This window comes from Aotus nancymaae, unplaced genomic scaffold (assembly GCF_030222135.1).
Source record: "Aotus nancymaae isolate 86718 unplaced genomic scaffold, 86718_ANA_hifiasm-v0.15.2.pri h1tg000016l, whole genome shotgun sequence".
NCBI lineage: Eukaryota > Metazoa > Chordata > Mammalia > Primates > Aotidae > Aotus > Aotus nancymaae.
Genome location: NW_026988428.1, coordinates 30,968,230 through 30,984,466, shown reverse-complemented (window position 1 = coordinate 30,984,466; position 16,237 = coordinate 30,968,230). Strand labels below are relative to the sequence as shown.

The following is a 16,237-nucleotide window of genomic DNA, read 5'->3' as shown; positions in this document are numbered from 1 at the left end:
TGGATGTACATTGATGTCTGCTTATTAGCAAATTATTTATTCAAGTCTGCATAGACTGGCTGTTGTCAAGCCTGTTAGTGCTGCAGCCATTTCAGCGGTAGAGGGCGCCTTAAGCCCATGTTTACCACTAGTCTCACGAGGGCTTCCAGGATGACGTGATATTCCAGCCAGGATATACCTGATGATGACACAAGGTAGGAGTACCCTGTGAAAAAGTTGGACAAGGACCCGAACCTGGAATCCTGTCCCATTGGCTTAGACAGATGCGTGTTTACCAGCAGTTCCCTGCACAGATAGGACAGTTCCCCAACTGCAGCAAAAGGAACTGGAGCTGAGACTAGGTCCCCTTATACTCTGCTGTAGGATGGAGGCTGGCGAGCTTGCCCCTGTGACCCACGTGCACGTTTCACAGCAGTTTCCTACGTGGACGAGACAATTTACTACCTGCAGTGAGAGAGGCTGGAGCTGAGTTTGTGCTCCTTCACTGCTTTGAGACAGAGGCAGGCAAACCCACCATAGTTAGCCCAGGCAGGCAAACTTCCCCCAGAAGCTCCCTGCACAGGTAGGACATTTCCGTGACTGCAGTGAGAGGGGCTGGAGCGAGGAGTGGGATCCTTTAGGATCTGCTTGGGACAAAGGCTGGCAGGTCCTTCAAGGAGGCTCAGACAGATAAATCATTCCTGCATTGTGGGATATGGTTAAATCTTCCTCTGGGTCCTTGTGCAAACAGTAATAAGCTGGGCCGATGACTGGGTTGCAGAGGGATTGGAGCCAATTTACAGGGTTACTTTCAGGTCTGCTGCCAAGAACACTATCAGTGGGCAGATGAAACTTCCTGCCTAGGCACTAGTGTGCTTGATTCCTCCTAGATCTCTCTCTCTTTTTTTTTTAGTTAGTATTTTAGAAGGTTTGATTTTTGTTTTGTTATTTTTAATCATATATATTTATATATCTTAAAACTTCTTTATATACTACCTTTATTTCCTTCCGTAAACAATACTAAATAATTGTTTATTTCCTTTTCTTGTATCATTTAATTTTAGTTACAAGTATTATCTTAATGCCAGTCATTATGTTCATAAATGTACTTGGGTTTATCCTAGTTGATTTGAGAGCTTCAAATTTTGACTCATTTTTTTTCCAGGGTAATACTTAAGTTAGTACACTTAGTTTCATCTTTCTTGTAGCTTTTTTTTTTTTAATAATGTGTTATTTTTATATCCCTTGAGCTTGTATCATATTTATACATTTTGTCAGTTTCATCTCCATTTTAAAAAAAATTGATGCTTTTTTAGAGCAGTTTTAGGTTCACAGCAAAATTGAAAGTAGAGTCCCCATATACTTGTTGTCCCCACACATGCACAGCATCCCCTACTATTAACATCTCCTACCAGAGTGGTACATTTCTTAGAATTAATAAACCTCCATTGACACATTGTCTTCCAAAGTTCATAGTTTACATTAGGGTTCACTCTTGGTGTTGTACATTCTGTGGATTTTGACAAATGCATAATGTACCATGATACTATCATACAGAATAGTTTCACTGACTTAAAAATCCTCTGCTCTGCCTGCGCATCCCTTTCTCCCCGTAAACCCTGGCAACCACTGATCTTTTTAACGTCTCTGTAGTCTTGCCTTTTCCAGATTGTCATATGGTTGGAATCATATAGTGTGTAGCCTTTTCAGATTGACTTCTTTCACTTAGTAATGTGCATTTAATCTTTTATGTTTTTTCATGGCTTGATAGTTCATTTAGCACAAAATGATATTCTGCTGTCTGGATGTACCACAGTTTATTTAACCATTCACATAGTGAAGGCCATCTTGGTTGCTTCTAAGTTTGGGCAATTATGAATGAATAAAGCTGCTGTAAATGTATGTTTGCAGGTTTCTATGTGGACATGTTTTTGAATAATTTAGGCAAATACCAAGAAGTGTGATTGCTGGATTCCCATGGTAAGAGTATGGTTAGCTTTGTAAGAAATTGCCATACTATCTTCCAAAGTAACTTTACCATTTTGCATTTTCACTAGCAGTAAGTTAAAGTTCCTTTTGGTTCACATTCTCTCTAGCCTTTGGTATTACCAGTTTTAATCCCCCTTTGGGGGATTAAAAAACTATACTGCCATCACGTTTACAACACCACTAATTCGTGTTCTGAGTTTTGGCCATTCTAGTATTTATGTAGGTATCTCATTGTTTTAATTTGTGGTTTCTTAGTGAGATATGATGTTGATCATCTTTTCATACTATTTGTCATCTGTGTATCTGTCTTCTCTGGTGAATTGTCTGTTGTGGTCATTTGCCCAGTTTTTAATTGGGTTGTTTTTTTCTCACTGTTGAGTTTTAAATGTTATTTGTATATTTTGGATAACAGTAGTTTATCACATACGTCATTTGCAAATAGTTTTTCTCAATTTGTGTCTTGTCTTCTTATTCTCTTGATACTCTCATGTTTTAGTTGTAGTTCTAAAGTTAGATGTATTTTCTTCTTACCCCAGTCCATCATCATGTTACAGCTTCTCCAGTTTTTTTTTTTTCAATCTGAAAATTCTCTGGTCCACACAGGCAAGCTCATAGGAGAGATATTTTCTAAGTTCTCGAAGGTATGATTTTGTGGTCGTACACTTGAAGGACACTTGACTGGATATAAAATACTCAGATCGGCTGGGCGTGGTGTAATCCCTGTAATCCCAGCACTTTGGGAGTCTGAGGTGGGAGGATCACCTGAGGTCAGGAGTTTGAGACCAGCCTGCCCAAAATCGCAAAACCCCATCTCTACTAAAAATACAAAAAATTAGCCAGACATGGTGGCGTGTGCCTGTAGTCCCAGCTACTCAGGAGACTGAGGCAGGAGACTCACTTGAACTCGGGAGGCGGAGTTTGCAGTGAGCCGAGATCGCATCACTGCACTCTAGCCTGGGTAACAGAGTGGGACTCCGTCTCAAAAAAAAAAAAATACTCAGCTCACATTTTTTCCTTTGAGTATCTTAAAAATGTTACTTCATTGTTTTCTAATGTAAATGTTGCTGTTGAAATTTAGTACCAATCTTATTTTCTTTCCCTTGTAGGTGACTTGTCTTTGTATTTAACTTTACTATTGTGATAACTTTGCATATTTTTGTTTCCTGTGTTTAAATGATGTGGATTTCCCTGGACTGTTAGGAAGAGGTTCCTGTGAAAGAATAAATCGGGATAGCTTTGTCAGTTTACATTTCAAAGTCTGTCTTCTCTGTTGTTAATGTAGTGTGTGTGTAGCCACTTTTGTCTCTTAGGTAAGCCTTGGTCAAAAGGATTTTTCTCTACATTGTTTCTGAGAGCTTTACATGTTTAGTATCCCATCATAAGATACTTATTTTCTCTTTACGGTATTTTCTCTGAACTGTTTCCTTTGGAACTTCGCTAGTCCCTTCCCTCTTTATATCTGATCCTTCTTTCTCCCTGTCTTCATTGCCCTGCAGTTTTGTTTGAGATTTCAGAGTTTTTTCTCATTAGGGTGAGACTGTGTCTTTCTGGTGAGGGCTCTTTGTTACATACTCCTAAGATGCTTGAGAGTTTAGAGCTTCATAGCCCTCTTTGCTGCCTATAGGACTGGCTATACAGGTTTTTACACTCACCTGCAACTTGGAGCCTGTGAAAACCTCTTCCTTTCTTTCCATTTATTCTTAGATTTGCTCTCCCAGTTTTCTCCAAGGATAGAGTCCTGTGCTTGTGGAGTATATATTAGTGATTTTGGGGTTTTGTTGCTTTGTAGGGTACCTCTGTTGTAGCTTTAATTTCCTGCTGCTTTTGTGTAGCTACTGATCATGCATTGTGAGCAGTTTATCCAAATTCTCTTAATATTCTGAGAATTTTGGGGATTTTCTTTTACCTAGTTTCATTGAGATCGTCTCATATCCTTCTTGGTATATCTGGTTTTTAGGAGTTATCTTTGGGGGATTAAAAGACTATACTGCCACTACAATTATAACACCACTAACTCGTTGTTTTATTAATTTAATTGTGACTAATATGTAAGAAGCTTAGATTTTTTTTTTCCTCCCTATTTTTGAAAGGTTAGTTTAAGGCTACTTTTCAGCCTACATAATTGCCTGTTTTTAATACCTGAATAAAGGAATCTATATGTGACCTGGTGAGGAGTTGAATATAAATATAGAATGTGATTTTTGTTAACATTTTTCTTGATTTTAAATGCAAATATGCATCATTTATATCTGGTTATATTGTTTAATAGGTATAGTCTCCTAATAGATATTTTAGATTAATTGCAGTATGGTACATGAAGTTACCTATAAATAAATAGCTTTTAAAGTAAACATGAAAACAAGTGAATTTTTATTGAAATTAATATGCATAATTAAATTTCTTGCTTGATGGAAGTAAATATAGCAAAATACATATTTCTGGGGGTCATTTTCTTTCATGAACAATTTAAAACAAGAATTAAATCATTTTATTGTTTATTTTCACCTGTCATATATATTTATTTTTAATTTTTGATATTTTATGAAAGAAATGTGAAAATTTAATTTGTTAGTTGGGATTTTCTGTAATTTTGGACTTGCCTGATTGTCTTTCACATAGCAGGTGCTAGAGATATTTTCAATGTGAACATTGTAGGAAGCGACAGTATTCATATTTTATATTTTATTAGTAAAGATTATATAGTCTGCTGAACCTAACTTCAAACTATGGAGATCCAAAATAAAATTGTCAATTTCTCTTAGGAACTGAAGTTAAAAGATGAAGAATGTGAGAGGCTTTCAAAAGTGCGAGATCAACTCGGACAGGAATTGGAAGAACTCACAGCTAGTCTATTTGAGGTTGGTCTATTTACATCTTGGCCAACAGCAACATCTTGACTTTTATATATTGACAAAATTGTTTTTTTGAGGGAATCTTGAAAAAGATTTGCTTAGCTTCATACATATTTATAAGTGTTCTAAGCAAAAGAGAAAATCTTTAAGCAATGTAGAGTTTACAAAACAACTATGGGCTACCACTATCCGGTTGTTAAAAAATGTATGTGTGCAAAGAAAGAAGGTAAATTTTAGTATTGATTTTTATTTTACCAAGTATTTATGGGCTACTTTAGATTAACTACATAAGACTGTACAACTAAGAGGGCAAATTCTTTGAGATAGTCATCTTATATGGGATGATTGGAGAAATATTAGAAGGCACATCTTCTTGTATGAAGGCATACTTTTTATATCCAGCCTGCCACCAGGACTAAAATTTCTACCTAACTGGAGCAGTATTTCTCCATAGGGATGCCACTGACATTGTAGGATGTTTAGTGTCCTTGGTGTAAAACAGAGCCTATTCATATACATATATAGAGAGATACAGAGAAGGAGAGAGAGAGACAGAGGCACTCATTATTATAGGGAGTTGGCTCTTGCTGTTATGGAGGCCAGCAAGTCTCAGGGAGCTGCAGTGGGAGTCAGCAAACTGGAGGCCCAGGAGGGCTGATGGTGCACTTCCATTCCAACTTTGAAAGTGTGAGAATTCGGAAGAGCAAAAGTTTCAGTTTGACTCTGAAAGCAGAAAAAAAACTCTTCCTTGGGGGAGGGTCACTCTTTTTTGTTCTATTCAGGCCATCAACTGATTGGATGAGGGTCACCCACATTCTAGAGGGCAGTCTACTTTATTCAGTCTACCAGTGTAAATGTTGTTCTTATCCAGAAACATTCAGGATAATATTTGAGTACATATTTGAGCACCTTGTGATTCAGTCAAGTTAACATATACTATTAACCATCACAATAGGCTTTGCTCAAAAAGTGCTAGTAATATTCCCTAATCATTTTGACAGCTTACAAATATCTCTGGGGGGTGAGATGAGGGTAATACTTCCATGATAAGGACTGTTGCCATAAAGTGTCTTGTTTGGGTTAAGACCTGAGTCTTTAGAAGTTCCTTAACAAAACATTGATGTGTTACTGGAATGGCTAATGCCATTATCACTTAACAATATATATTTTTTTTTCTTAAAGATTTGTTCTTAAAACTTTTATTATAATAAACTTGTGAAATTCCATCACCTTTTGTTACTATTTATTCATAATCTATTTCAGTCTCAGGTACGTATACTTACATAGTTGTAATTTAATATTTGTGTTTTTTTAAATAACATTTTCAGTGTTACTACACCATCACTAATTGTAATGATAGTCATAATCTACCAGGTGCCTGTTGCACAACTTTTATCATTACAAGTAACATTGCACTGAATGTCTTTGGACATGTAGGACCTTTCGTGCTTTCTCTGCACCATACCTCTTTGCCTTCTTTTCTGTCTTTTTGGGGTCATTTTCTTTCATGAACATTTTAAAACTAATTTGTTTATTTCCTTAACTAGCTAGTCATCAGATATGAGAGGAAAATGAATTTAAGGATAGGAAGAATGGAAAGTTAAAGAGATAGAATAGAAGCTATGTGACTTGTTACATTTCTGTATATAGAGGGTTATACAGAAACAGATTTTTCTTCCAATATTGTCCGACTGGAGGAAAATTTTGTAGTGATATATGGATACTAGGTAAGAAAGCAAATATATTAAGCTGTTTATGTTAATTTTGATTTCCTGATTACTTACATTTAATTTTAGCCCTGCTCAGTTTTACCCATCTGTACATGTATGTATGTTCAGTTACATGAAATGGAGAAAAAACAGAAGGAAACTTCTGCTTGTTAGTAGCAGGATGTGAAGGGCCAGAAATGCAGTTTGTGCAGTTAGTGAAAAAGCATATCTAGAAAAATACAGTTTGGAGTCTCTAACCTTTTCTAACCCAGCGGTGGCCATTGGGTTAGTATTGACACTGTGGCTACTTTCTGGAAAACAGAGTACATTGATTAAAGATGATTTTGGTAATGAAGAAAATTGTATTTGAACCAATTATGAATTGTGAAAAAGGTGCTAAAAGTTTTTCTTTGGTCTTAATTGTGCCTTCATGATCTGTTAACTATTGTCTTATGAAAAGATACTCTTTTTTTGCACTTTATATGTGTGTGTGTATGTGTGCATAACTTTTTAATAATTGAAGATGATTCTGAATAAACTGAATATGCACACTTTTGGTAAGCCTGACATATATATTCGAATTAGGAGTTTATTATCCTAATCTCCTTTATAATTACACTTTGTATGTAACAATGTTGAGTTTTAAAAGTATCAAATACTTAACAAACCTCAAAAGTTATGTTTTTCTTCTAATACCTCCAATTTTCAGATAATATAAAATTAGATCAGTTTGAAAGAATACTTTACAAAGCAGTCTACATCTCACATGGGGAATAAAGTCTTAAGATGCTGATGTTTTATAAGTCGGTTTAGTAAGTGTTTATGATAAGTCTAGTTCTCTCCCAGCAATACTATGATGCATAGAGGGCAGATTATTATCATTTTATCTGAGAAGAAAAGTGAGGCATAGAGAGGCTAATGAGCATTGCAGGTAATCATATTCATGATTCTTGCCTTACCTACTGTGAAAATCATAAGTGGCATTTCTGTTTGTCTCAAACCACAGAAAAGAAGTCATCACTGAGGGCTCTTATTTCTTCATTTCATACTCAAATGATCAGTTAAGTCTTTTGATGCTACCTCTAGGACAAAGAGCAAATCACCTTCCAAGCCACCATCATTTGTTAGCTAAACCAATAGATACCAAACTTTTTGATCCTCTGCTTGATCAGTACAAGAAAAATTTGAGCATGTACCTCCATTATGATGAAGATACCTAATATTTATTGAGAGATCCCTATGTGCTAGGCACATATAGACAGTGTTCTATATGAACATATATACATATTTATAAATTATACACACTTGCTAATGGACATACTAATGTGTTAACATATATTATAAATACAAGTTTTAAAAGATAAGACAAAAATGCTTAAGATTTTTATTCTGGTACAAAAATACTTTATTCTCATTAAAACATTAGTTATAAGTACACATGTTTTATATATGCTAAGTGACAGGGATGTGATTTAATATGTTACTTTATTTTAGAAAATCTTATTTCAACAGTTTATAATCCAGATGAAGGTCTGGTCTGAGTTCCATTTTCAAAAGTACATATAATGCTGTTTATAACTCACACATCTATTATTGTAATAGAAGAAGGACATCTTTCCCTATTTTAAATCGTTATACTAAATTTTCAGTTCCATTACCAGTTATGTGAACGTTTTTCAAGAAAAATCCTCTAGCAAATTTCTGTCTTCTCTAATACTAACAAGTTATTTCTACAAATTAATCAGAAGATGTTACATTTAAACAGTATTTTTGAAAAAGAGAAAACCTTCATCTGAATCACTGCTAACCAGATAGGAAATAATGTGTTTTCAAAGTTTGTAAGAGTGTGTACATAAATGTAAGGATCTACAGCCTGCAGGGTAAAATTAGCTTATCTTTACTTTTGCACAGCCTGTGAACTAATAGTGATTTTTACATTTTTAAATGGTTGTGGGAAAAAAAAGATTTTGTGACATGAAAATTATATGAAAAATTTGATATTATATAAATTGGAGGACAAATGTAGAAGAATAACTATAACCACAGAAATTTGTTAATGGAGATACAACACAGAAGTAAAATCTGACATTACATAAAAGTGTGTGTGGGGAATCAAAGTGTAGAGTATCTGCATGTGATTGAAATTAAGTTCTCAGCTTAAAAGAGACTTCTACAACTATAAAATGTTTAATGTGAACCCATACTAACTACAAAAAAGGTAGAGTAGATATACAAAAGACGAAGAGAAAAGAAACTACACTACCACAAAAAATCATCAAGCCACAAGAAATAAATTAACAAAATGGTAAGAACAGTTCTTACTTTTCATTAATTATTTAAATGTAAATGGACTTAACCAAAAGAAATAAGGTGGCTGAATGGATTTTTAAAAAGCCAACTGACTTGGCATGGTGACTTATACTTTTAATCTCAGTACTTTGGGAGGCCAAGGAACGAAGATTGCTTGATGTCAGGAGCATCCAGGAGTTTGAGACAAGCCTGGGCACATAGTGACGCCCTGTCTCTAAAAAAATTAAAAATAAAAATTAGCTAGACGTGATGGTGCATACTTGTGGTCCTAGCTACTTAGGAGGCTGAGACGGGAGGGTCGTTTGAGCACAGTTTGAGGTTACAGTGAACTATGGTTGCGCCAGTGCACTTCATCCTGGGCAATAGAATGGGACCCTGTTTCTTTGTTGTTTTAAAAAGCCAACTGTATGCTGTCTGTAAGAGAGACACTTTGGATTCAAGGATACATACAAACTGAAAGTGAAGACTGGAGAAATAGTTCCATGTAAATGATATTCAGAAGAGAGCAGGGGTAGCTATACTTATATCAGCCAGAATATACTATAAGTCAAAATAGTCACAAGAGATGAAAAGGTCATTATATGATGACAAAAGAGTTCAACAGAAAAGTATAAAAGTTATAAAGACAGTCTTGCATCACTTACAGTGGGAATATATTCTCAAAAATATATTGTTTGGTAATTTTGTCATGAGATTTCATCATTATGCAAATATCTTACTTACACAAACCTAGATGTGGTAAAACCTAGATTGCATAGCCTATCATACACCTTGGCTATATGGTATTGCTTATTGCTTCTGGGCTACAAACCTGTACAACATGTTACTATACTGAATACTGTAGGTAGTTGTGACATGATGGTAAATATTTATGTATCTAAACATAGAAAAGGTAAAGTAAAAATAAATATGGTATTATAATTTTATAGAACCATTGTCATATATGCAGTCCATTGTTCACTGAAATGTTATGTGGTGCATGACTGTATGTGTGCACCCAACATCAAAGCACCTAAATGTATAAAACAAACTGAAAAATCTGAAGGGAGATATAGCAAGACATTAATAGTAGGTGACTTCAATAGGTACTTCCAGTCTCTCTAATAGATTATTCAGGCAGAAAATTAATAAGGAAACAGAACTGCATCGCAATATAGACCAAATGGACCTAACAGATACGCATAGAACTTTTAACACAACAGCAAATGAATACGCATTCTTCTCGGGTGCACATGAAGCATTCTCCATTATAGTTCATGTTAGGTCACAAAACAGGTCTTAAATTTGAGAGAATCAAAATTATTCTCAGAATCTTTTTCCGCTCACAGTGGAATACAATTAGGAATCAATAATAGAAAACAGGAAAACTCAAATATATGGAAATTAAATAATGATTTTTTTTTTAACAAACTTTGAATCAAATAAAAAATCAAAAGGCAACTTGAAAAATTTCTTGAGACGGATGAAACTGAAAACACGATGTAGAAAAACTTATGAGATATAGAAAAAGCAGTAGTAAGAGGGGTAAATGGCTACATTAAAAAAGAAGAACGCTCTGAAACAACCTAATTTTATACCTCAAGGAATCAGAAAGAGAACAAACTAAATTCAAACTTAGCAGAGAGAAGGGAATAACAAAGAGTAGAAATAAATAGAGAATAGGAAAATAACAGAAAATATTAAGAAAACCTGAGGTTTGTTTTTTGAAAAAATAAAAACACTTAGTAGACAAACCAAGAAAAGAGAGGACTCAAATAAATTGGAAATGAAAGAGGAGATATTACAATGGATGCTTCAGAAATAAAAAGGATTATAAGTGACTTTTATGAACCACATGCCAATCAATTGGATAATCTAGAAGAAATAAATTCCTAGAAACTGAATCCGTTTTCTGAAATCAAATTCCAGAAAACGGAATCAAGAAGTAGAAACAAAGCCCAAGACTAGATGATTTCACAGGTAAATTCTACCAAACATTCAAAGAAGAATCAGTGCCAATTCTTTTTACACTTAAAAATTTGAAGAGGAAACACTTCAAAACTCATTTTATGAGGCCAATATCACTCTGATACCAGAGCCAGTAAATGTACCACAAGGAAAAATCTAAAGCCCAATACTCCCAATGAACATAGGTGTAGAATCCCTCAGTAAAATATTAGAAAATCAAATTCAATAACATATTAAAAGGGTTATACATTATGACCAAATGATATTTGTCCCTGGGATGCAGGGATGCATCAACATAGGTAAATAAATCAATGTGATAAACCACAGCAATCGAATGATATAATATACATTATCATCTTGATAGAAGCAGAAAAAGGATTTGACAGAATTCCACATTCATTTATGGTAAAAACTCTCAACAAAATAGATGTAGGAACTTAAAGACAATAAAGGCCATATATGAAAAGTCCATAGCCAACATCATAATCAATGGGGGAAATTGAAAGCTTTTCCTCTAAGATCTGGTATAAGACAAGGATGCCCACTCTTCACCATTTCTGTATAGCATGGCATTGGAATGTTAGCACAATCAGACACGAAAAAGAAAAGGCAACTAAATTGGAAAGGAAGAAATAAAACAGTATCTGTGTGCATATGACATGATCACAAATGTAGAAAATTCTAAAGACAAAATTCAGCATCAAAAAAGTTATAACTAACAAATGAATTTGGTAGGGTTGCAGGATATGAAAATTAATGGTGTTTCTTTACACAGGCAACCAGTTATCTGAAAAGGAATTTTAGAAAACAATCTCGTGATTTCGGTGTCAAAAAGAATAAAATACTCAAGAATAAACTTAACCAAAGAGGCAAAAATACTTGTATAATGAAAATTATAATATAGTTCATGAAGGGAATTAAGACACAGGTGGGAAGAGCTTTGTGTTCTTTGGTTGGACGAATTAATACTGTTAAAATGTCTGTTCTACCCAAGTGATGTACAAATACAGTGCAATCCCTATCAAAATCCAATGGCATTTTTTTACTGAAGTAGAAAATTCATATGGAACTACAAAAGACGTTAATAGCCAAAGTAATCTTTTTTTTTCTTCCGATATGGAGTCTTGCTCTGTTGCCTAGGCTGGAGCGCAATGGCATGATCTCAGCTCACTGCAACATCCGTCTCCCAGGTTCTAGTGATTCTCCTGCCTCAGCCTCCTGAGTAGCTGGGATTACAGGTGTGCACCACCACACCAAGCTAATTTTTGTATTTTTAGTACAAACAGGGTTTCACCATGTTGGCCAGGAGGCCAGAGTGATCCACCTGCCTCAGCCTGCCAAAGTGCTGGTATAACAGGCATGAGCCACCATGCCCAGAGTAATATTGAGCAAGAAAAATAAAGCTGGATGCATCACACTTCCCAATTTCAAAATACATGACAAAGTTACAGAAATCAAAACAGTATGACAGTGATACAAAAACAGACATGTGGACCAATAGAAGAGAATAGAGAGCCCAGAAATAACACATTTATGGTTAGCTGATCCTCAACAAAGATGCCAAGGACAACCAGTGGGGTGTAGATAGTCTTTTCAATAAATGCTGCTGAGAAAATTGGATATCCACATGCAAATGAATGAAATTAGACCCTGATCGCATACCATAAAGAAAAATCAATTCAAATTGGATTAAAGACTTATATGTAAGGCCTGAAACTGTAAAACTCAAAAGAAACAGGGAAAAACCTTCTTGACATTGGTCTGGACGGTGATTTTTTGAATGTGACATCAAAAGCATAGGCAACAAAAGCAAAGTGGAGAAGTGGGAGTGCATCAAATTAAAAAGATCTGCCCAGAAAAAAACAGTCAACAAAATGAAAAAGCAACATACTGAATGGGAGAACGTATTTGCACACCATGTATTTGATAAGGAGTTAATATCCAAAATATATAAGGAATGCAGTAGCAAAAAAACAACCCAATTAAAAGATGGGCTAGGAACCTAAATAGAGATTTCTCTTAAGAAGACCTACAAATGGCCAACCGGTGTATGATGAGGTACCCAACATCACTAATCATCAGGTAAATGCCAATCATACCCCAATGAGATAGCACCTTGCACTTGTTAGAATGGCTGTTATTAAAAGACAAAAGATAGCAAATGTTAACAAATCTGTGGAGAAAAGGAACCCTTGTACACTATTGGTGGGGATGCAAATTGGTACAGCCATTGTGGAAAACAGTATGGAAGTTTCTCCTCAAAAAATTAAAGCTACTGTATGATCCAGCAATTCCACTTCCAGGTATATATATTCAAAAGAAAATCGCTATCTTGATGAGTTATTTGTTCTTCCATGTTCATTCGAGCATTATTCATAGTAGCAAAGTTATGGAAACAATTTAAGTGTTTATTGATGAATGGATAAAAAAATGTGGGGTTTGTGTGTTTATGTGAATACTACTCAGTCTTAAAATGGAAATTCTGCCTTTTGCAACATGAGTGAACCTGGAGGACATTTTGCTAAGTGAAATAAGCAAGACACAGAAAAACAAATGCTACATTATCTCACTTATATGTGAAATCTAAAATAGCCGAGCTCATAGAAGCACAGACTAGATTGGTGGTTGTCAGAGTTGGGAAGTGGGTGAAATGGGAGATTTTGGTCAGTGGTACAAAGTATCAGTTATGCAGGATAGATAAATTCTGAAGACCCAGTGTACAGCATAATGACTACTTTGTACGTTACAAATTTGATAAAAAGGTAGATCTTGTGTGCTCACCACCTCCCCTCCAAAAAAAGGTAACTGAGAGGTGCTGGATATGCTAAAAGAAAAATAAAATGTTATGTATATTTCAGTGTTTATAAATATTTATTAAAACAGCCACACTAAATTGTATATTGTCTATGGCTGCTTTCACATTGCAACAGCAGAGCTGAGGAGTTGCAACTCAGACTGCATATGTATACATACTGTTTGGTTCTTTACAGAAAAAGTTTGCTGACTCCTGGTATAGGTGATACTTATATCATTTTCAGCTTTGGAAGGACAGTGTGATGAAAAGAGTTTCAAACTTTTTTTGAATCTACCTTTTGATTTTTTGTCAATTTTTTTAAAATTCTGTAAAAATTCTGCATGTTATCTTTTTAGATGCCGATCCTGTCCCAGTCTAGTGCTCGTCTTTCCTTTTGGGACTCCAATTACGTGTATGTTGTATCTTTTCACTGTAATCCTTATGTCTCTAGGGGAAAAGTCACCTAAAATTTCACATCACTTCTAAGTTTACTTTGCTATTTTGTTCTCAAATACCTTCAAGCGCATTTTAAATACAAACAAAAAACTTATCTAGCTTTTCTAATTGTTCTTCGTTAGAGGTTTGGTCCAAATTGCATAATTCACTATTAATGAAAACAAGGTCCATTTCCAAAAACTTAATCAACTATTCTCTCCATAGTATGAATTACTTTTGCATTTATAACTAAAATATTGCTTATCTTGAAGAGTCAGATTACTTGTGTTTATTATTTTTAAAATATCACCAAATACTTTTCTGTTGACAGCCACTTATGCCAGAAGAAATACAGCAAATCTGAAACATTTGTTATTTTTAAAAGGAGAATATTTAACTCTAAATTTGACAGCTCTTGAGGACTTTGCCAAGGTAGCCAGAATAATACTGCATGGAATATCTTCATGGTTAATATCATTTTGTTATAAATCATTGATAATAAAGATTCTCCTTTTTAATGTAAGCTGCAAATTCACATTCATGGGCACACATAAACTGCAATCATTACAGTACTGTAAAAGCAAATGAACAAATGGGAAACAGTCAAACTGTGATGTAAAGAACTTCCACCCTTCCTTTCTACAACTGTGCATTTTGACAGACCTAATGAGGGTGCCATTGTCAAACCATTAAATATCTTTGAAGCTCATTTCCTTCTTTCATAAACTGTAAATTGAAGTTGTAAAACCTAAGTTCTTAAATCCCAGGACACTAGCTCAGGTGCCCTATGTAGGCTTCCAGTCCATTCTTAATCCCTTATAGGGATTATTCTATACAGGAGTATTATCTTTTAAAAATAAAAAGATCATTTCTCTTCCTTCCTTAAAAAAACTGTAAGGCTTCATATTGCATTTAGAATAAAACTTGTAATTCTTACCCTGATATTTTATTTGATTAATACATATAATCAGAATGTAAGCTCCTTAAGAGCAGGTACTTTGTTTTTTCCCAGTATGTAATCAATATCTGGAGCAGTACCTCACAAGGAGGTGACATGATTAAATGTTTCATGAATATTTATATAAACATTATATAAATAAAGAGGAATTATATACCTAGAGTTTCATACTTGTGGAACTAGAAGATTAAAACTCTATTAAAGGGTAAACTCTGATTTGCCTTTTTAGGCTGCTCTGCACAAAATTGTCAATATAATTTTGTGAATGTTTTTATTGGAAGCCCTAAGGCTTCTTAGCTGTCATGACTGTAAACTGCAACATTATTGGTGTGTTAATGTTTTTACTTATCCCTCCTGTATGTCTTTGCTGTGACTAATAAGAACATATATAGTGATGACATTATAAAAATTTTGTGACTGCAAAGGAGTTGGCTTTGACATGTTGGTCATTGTTTGTTTGCCTTCATCACATTCACAGTCTTTACACAAGCATTAATCAGGATGATTGATCTCAACTTGGCTGCCTCAGTGGTAATAGGTCCTGAAAGAAGGCACCTATTCCTGATGTCTCATAGTTTGTCTCTCTGTTTTCAACTGCTGCTTCCATAGTTGACATTGAATACTTATTTTCAGGGTAAACTTTGGTAGTATATTCTTGCTTCAATCATAAACACTTGGCAAAAGCTTTTTGAAAACAAATGCTACTTTGTTTCCAAAATTTGAGATGTTAACTTTTTCAGGAAGCTCATAAAATGGTGAGAGAAGCAAATATCAAGCAGGCAACAGCAGAAAAACAGCTAAAAGAAGCACAAGGAAAAGTAAGTTTTTGCTGCTCTTAATACTATAAAATAATTAGTGATAACTATTTTAAAGATACCTTAACATCTGTGGGCTTTTGTTCTGATCACAAAATAGTGCTTGTTTTCAATTTGGAAACTACAGAATAATAGAAGAAAATAACTACTGTGTAGATATAATTAATAGTGAACATTTGGTGTCCGTTTATATGATAACCAAATGATTAAAGCCTTGTAAATCACATGAATTATCCAAAGGATTATAGAATCACATTTTAAAGTTAATACTTAAGTTTTAAAATTCACTGAGAAAAGCCACCTAAATGTTACTAGATTTTACTCTTTTAGGATTGAACTTCTACAACTAATCATAAGCTATTATATTTTGAAAATTTTAAAAATTCACATAAATGTTAGATATTTTGATAATTTTCACAAATTCATTTGACATTGTGAAGTAATAGATG

The 16,237-nt window shown here is 34.5% G+C and overlaps 1 protein-coding gene across 3 annotated transcripts in view; it reads left to right on the top strand.

Annotated features, from left to right (window-relative positions):
- RAB3IP (RAB3A interacting protein) overlaps nt 1-16,237 on the top strand; it is a 76,282-nt gene that overhangs the window by 39,827 nt on the left and 20,218 nt on the right. For all 3 annotated transcript variants that reach the window (XM_012441351.2, XM_012441350.3, XM_064376994.1), the window contains 2 exons: nt 4,731-4,826; nt 15,714-15,791. In XM_012441351.2, coding sequence (XP_012296774.1) covers nt 4,731-4,826; nt 15,714-15,791 — 174 coding nt within the window. The remainder of the gene's footprint in view (nt 1-4,730; nt 4,827-15,713; nt 15,792-16,237) is intronic.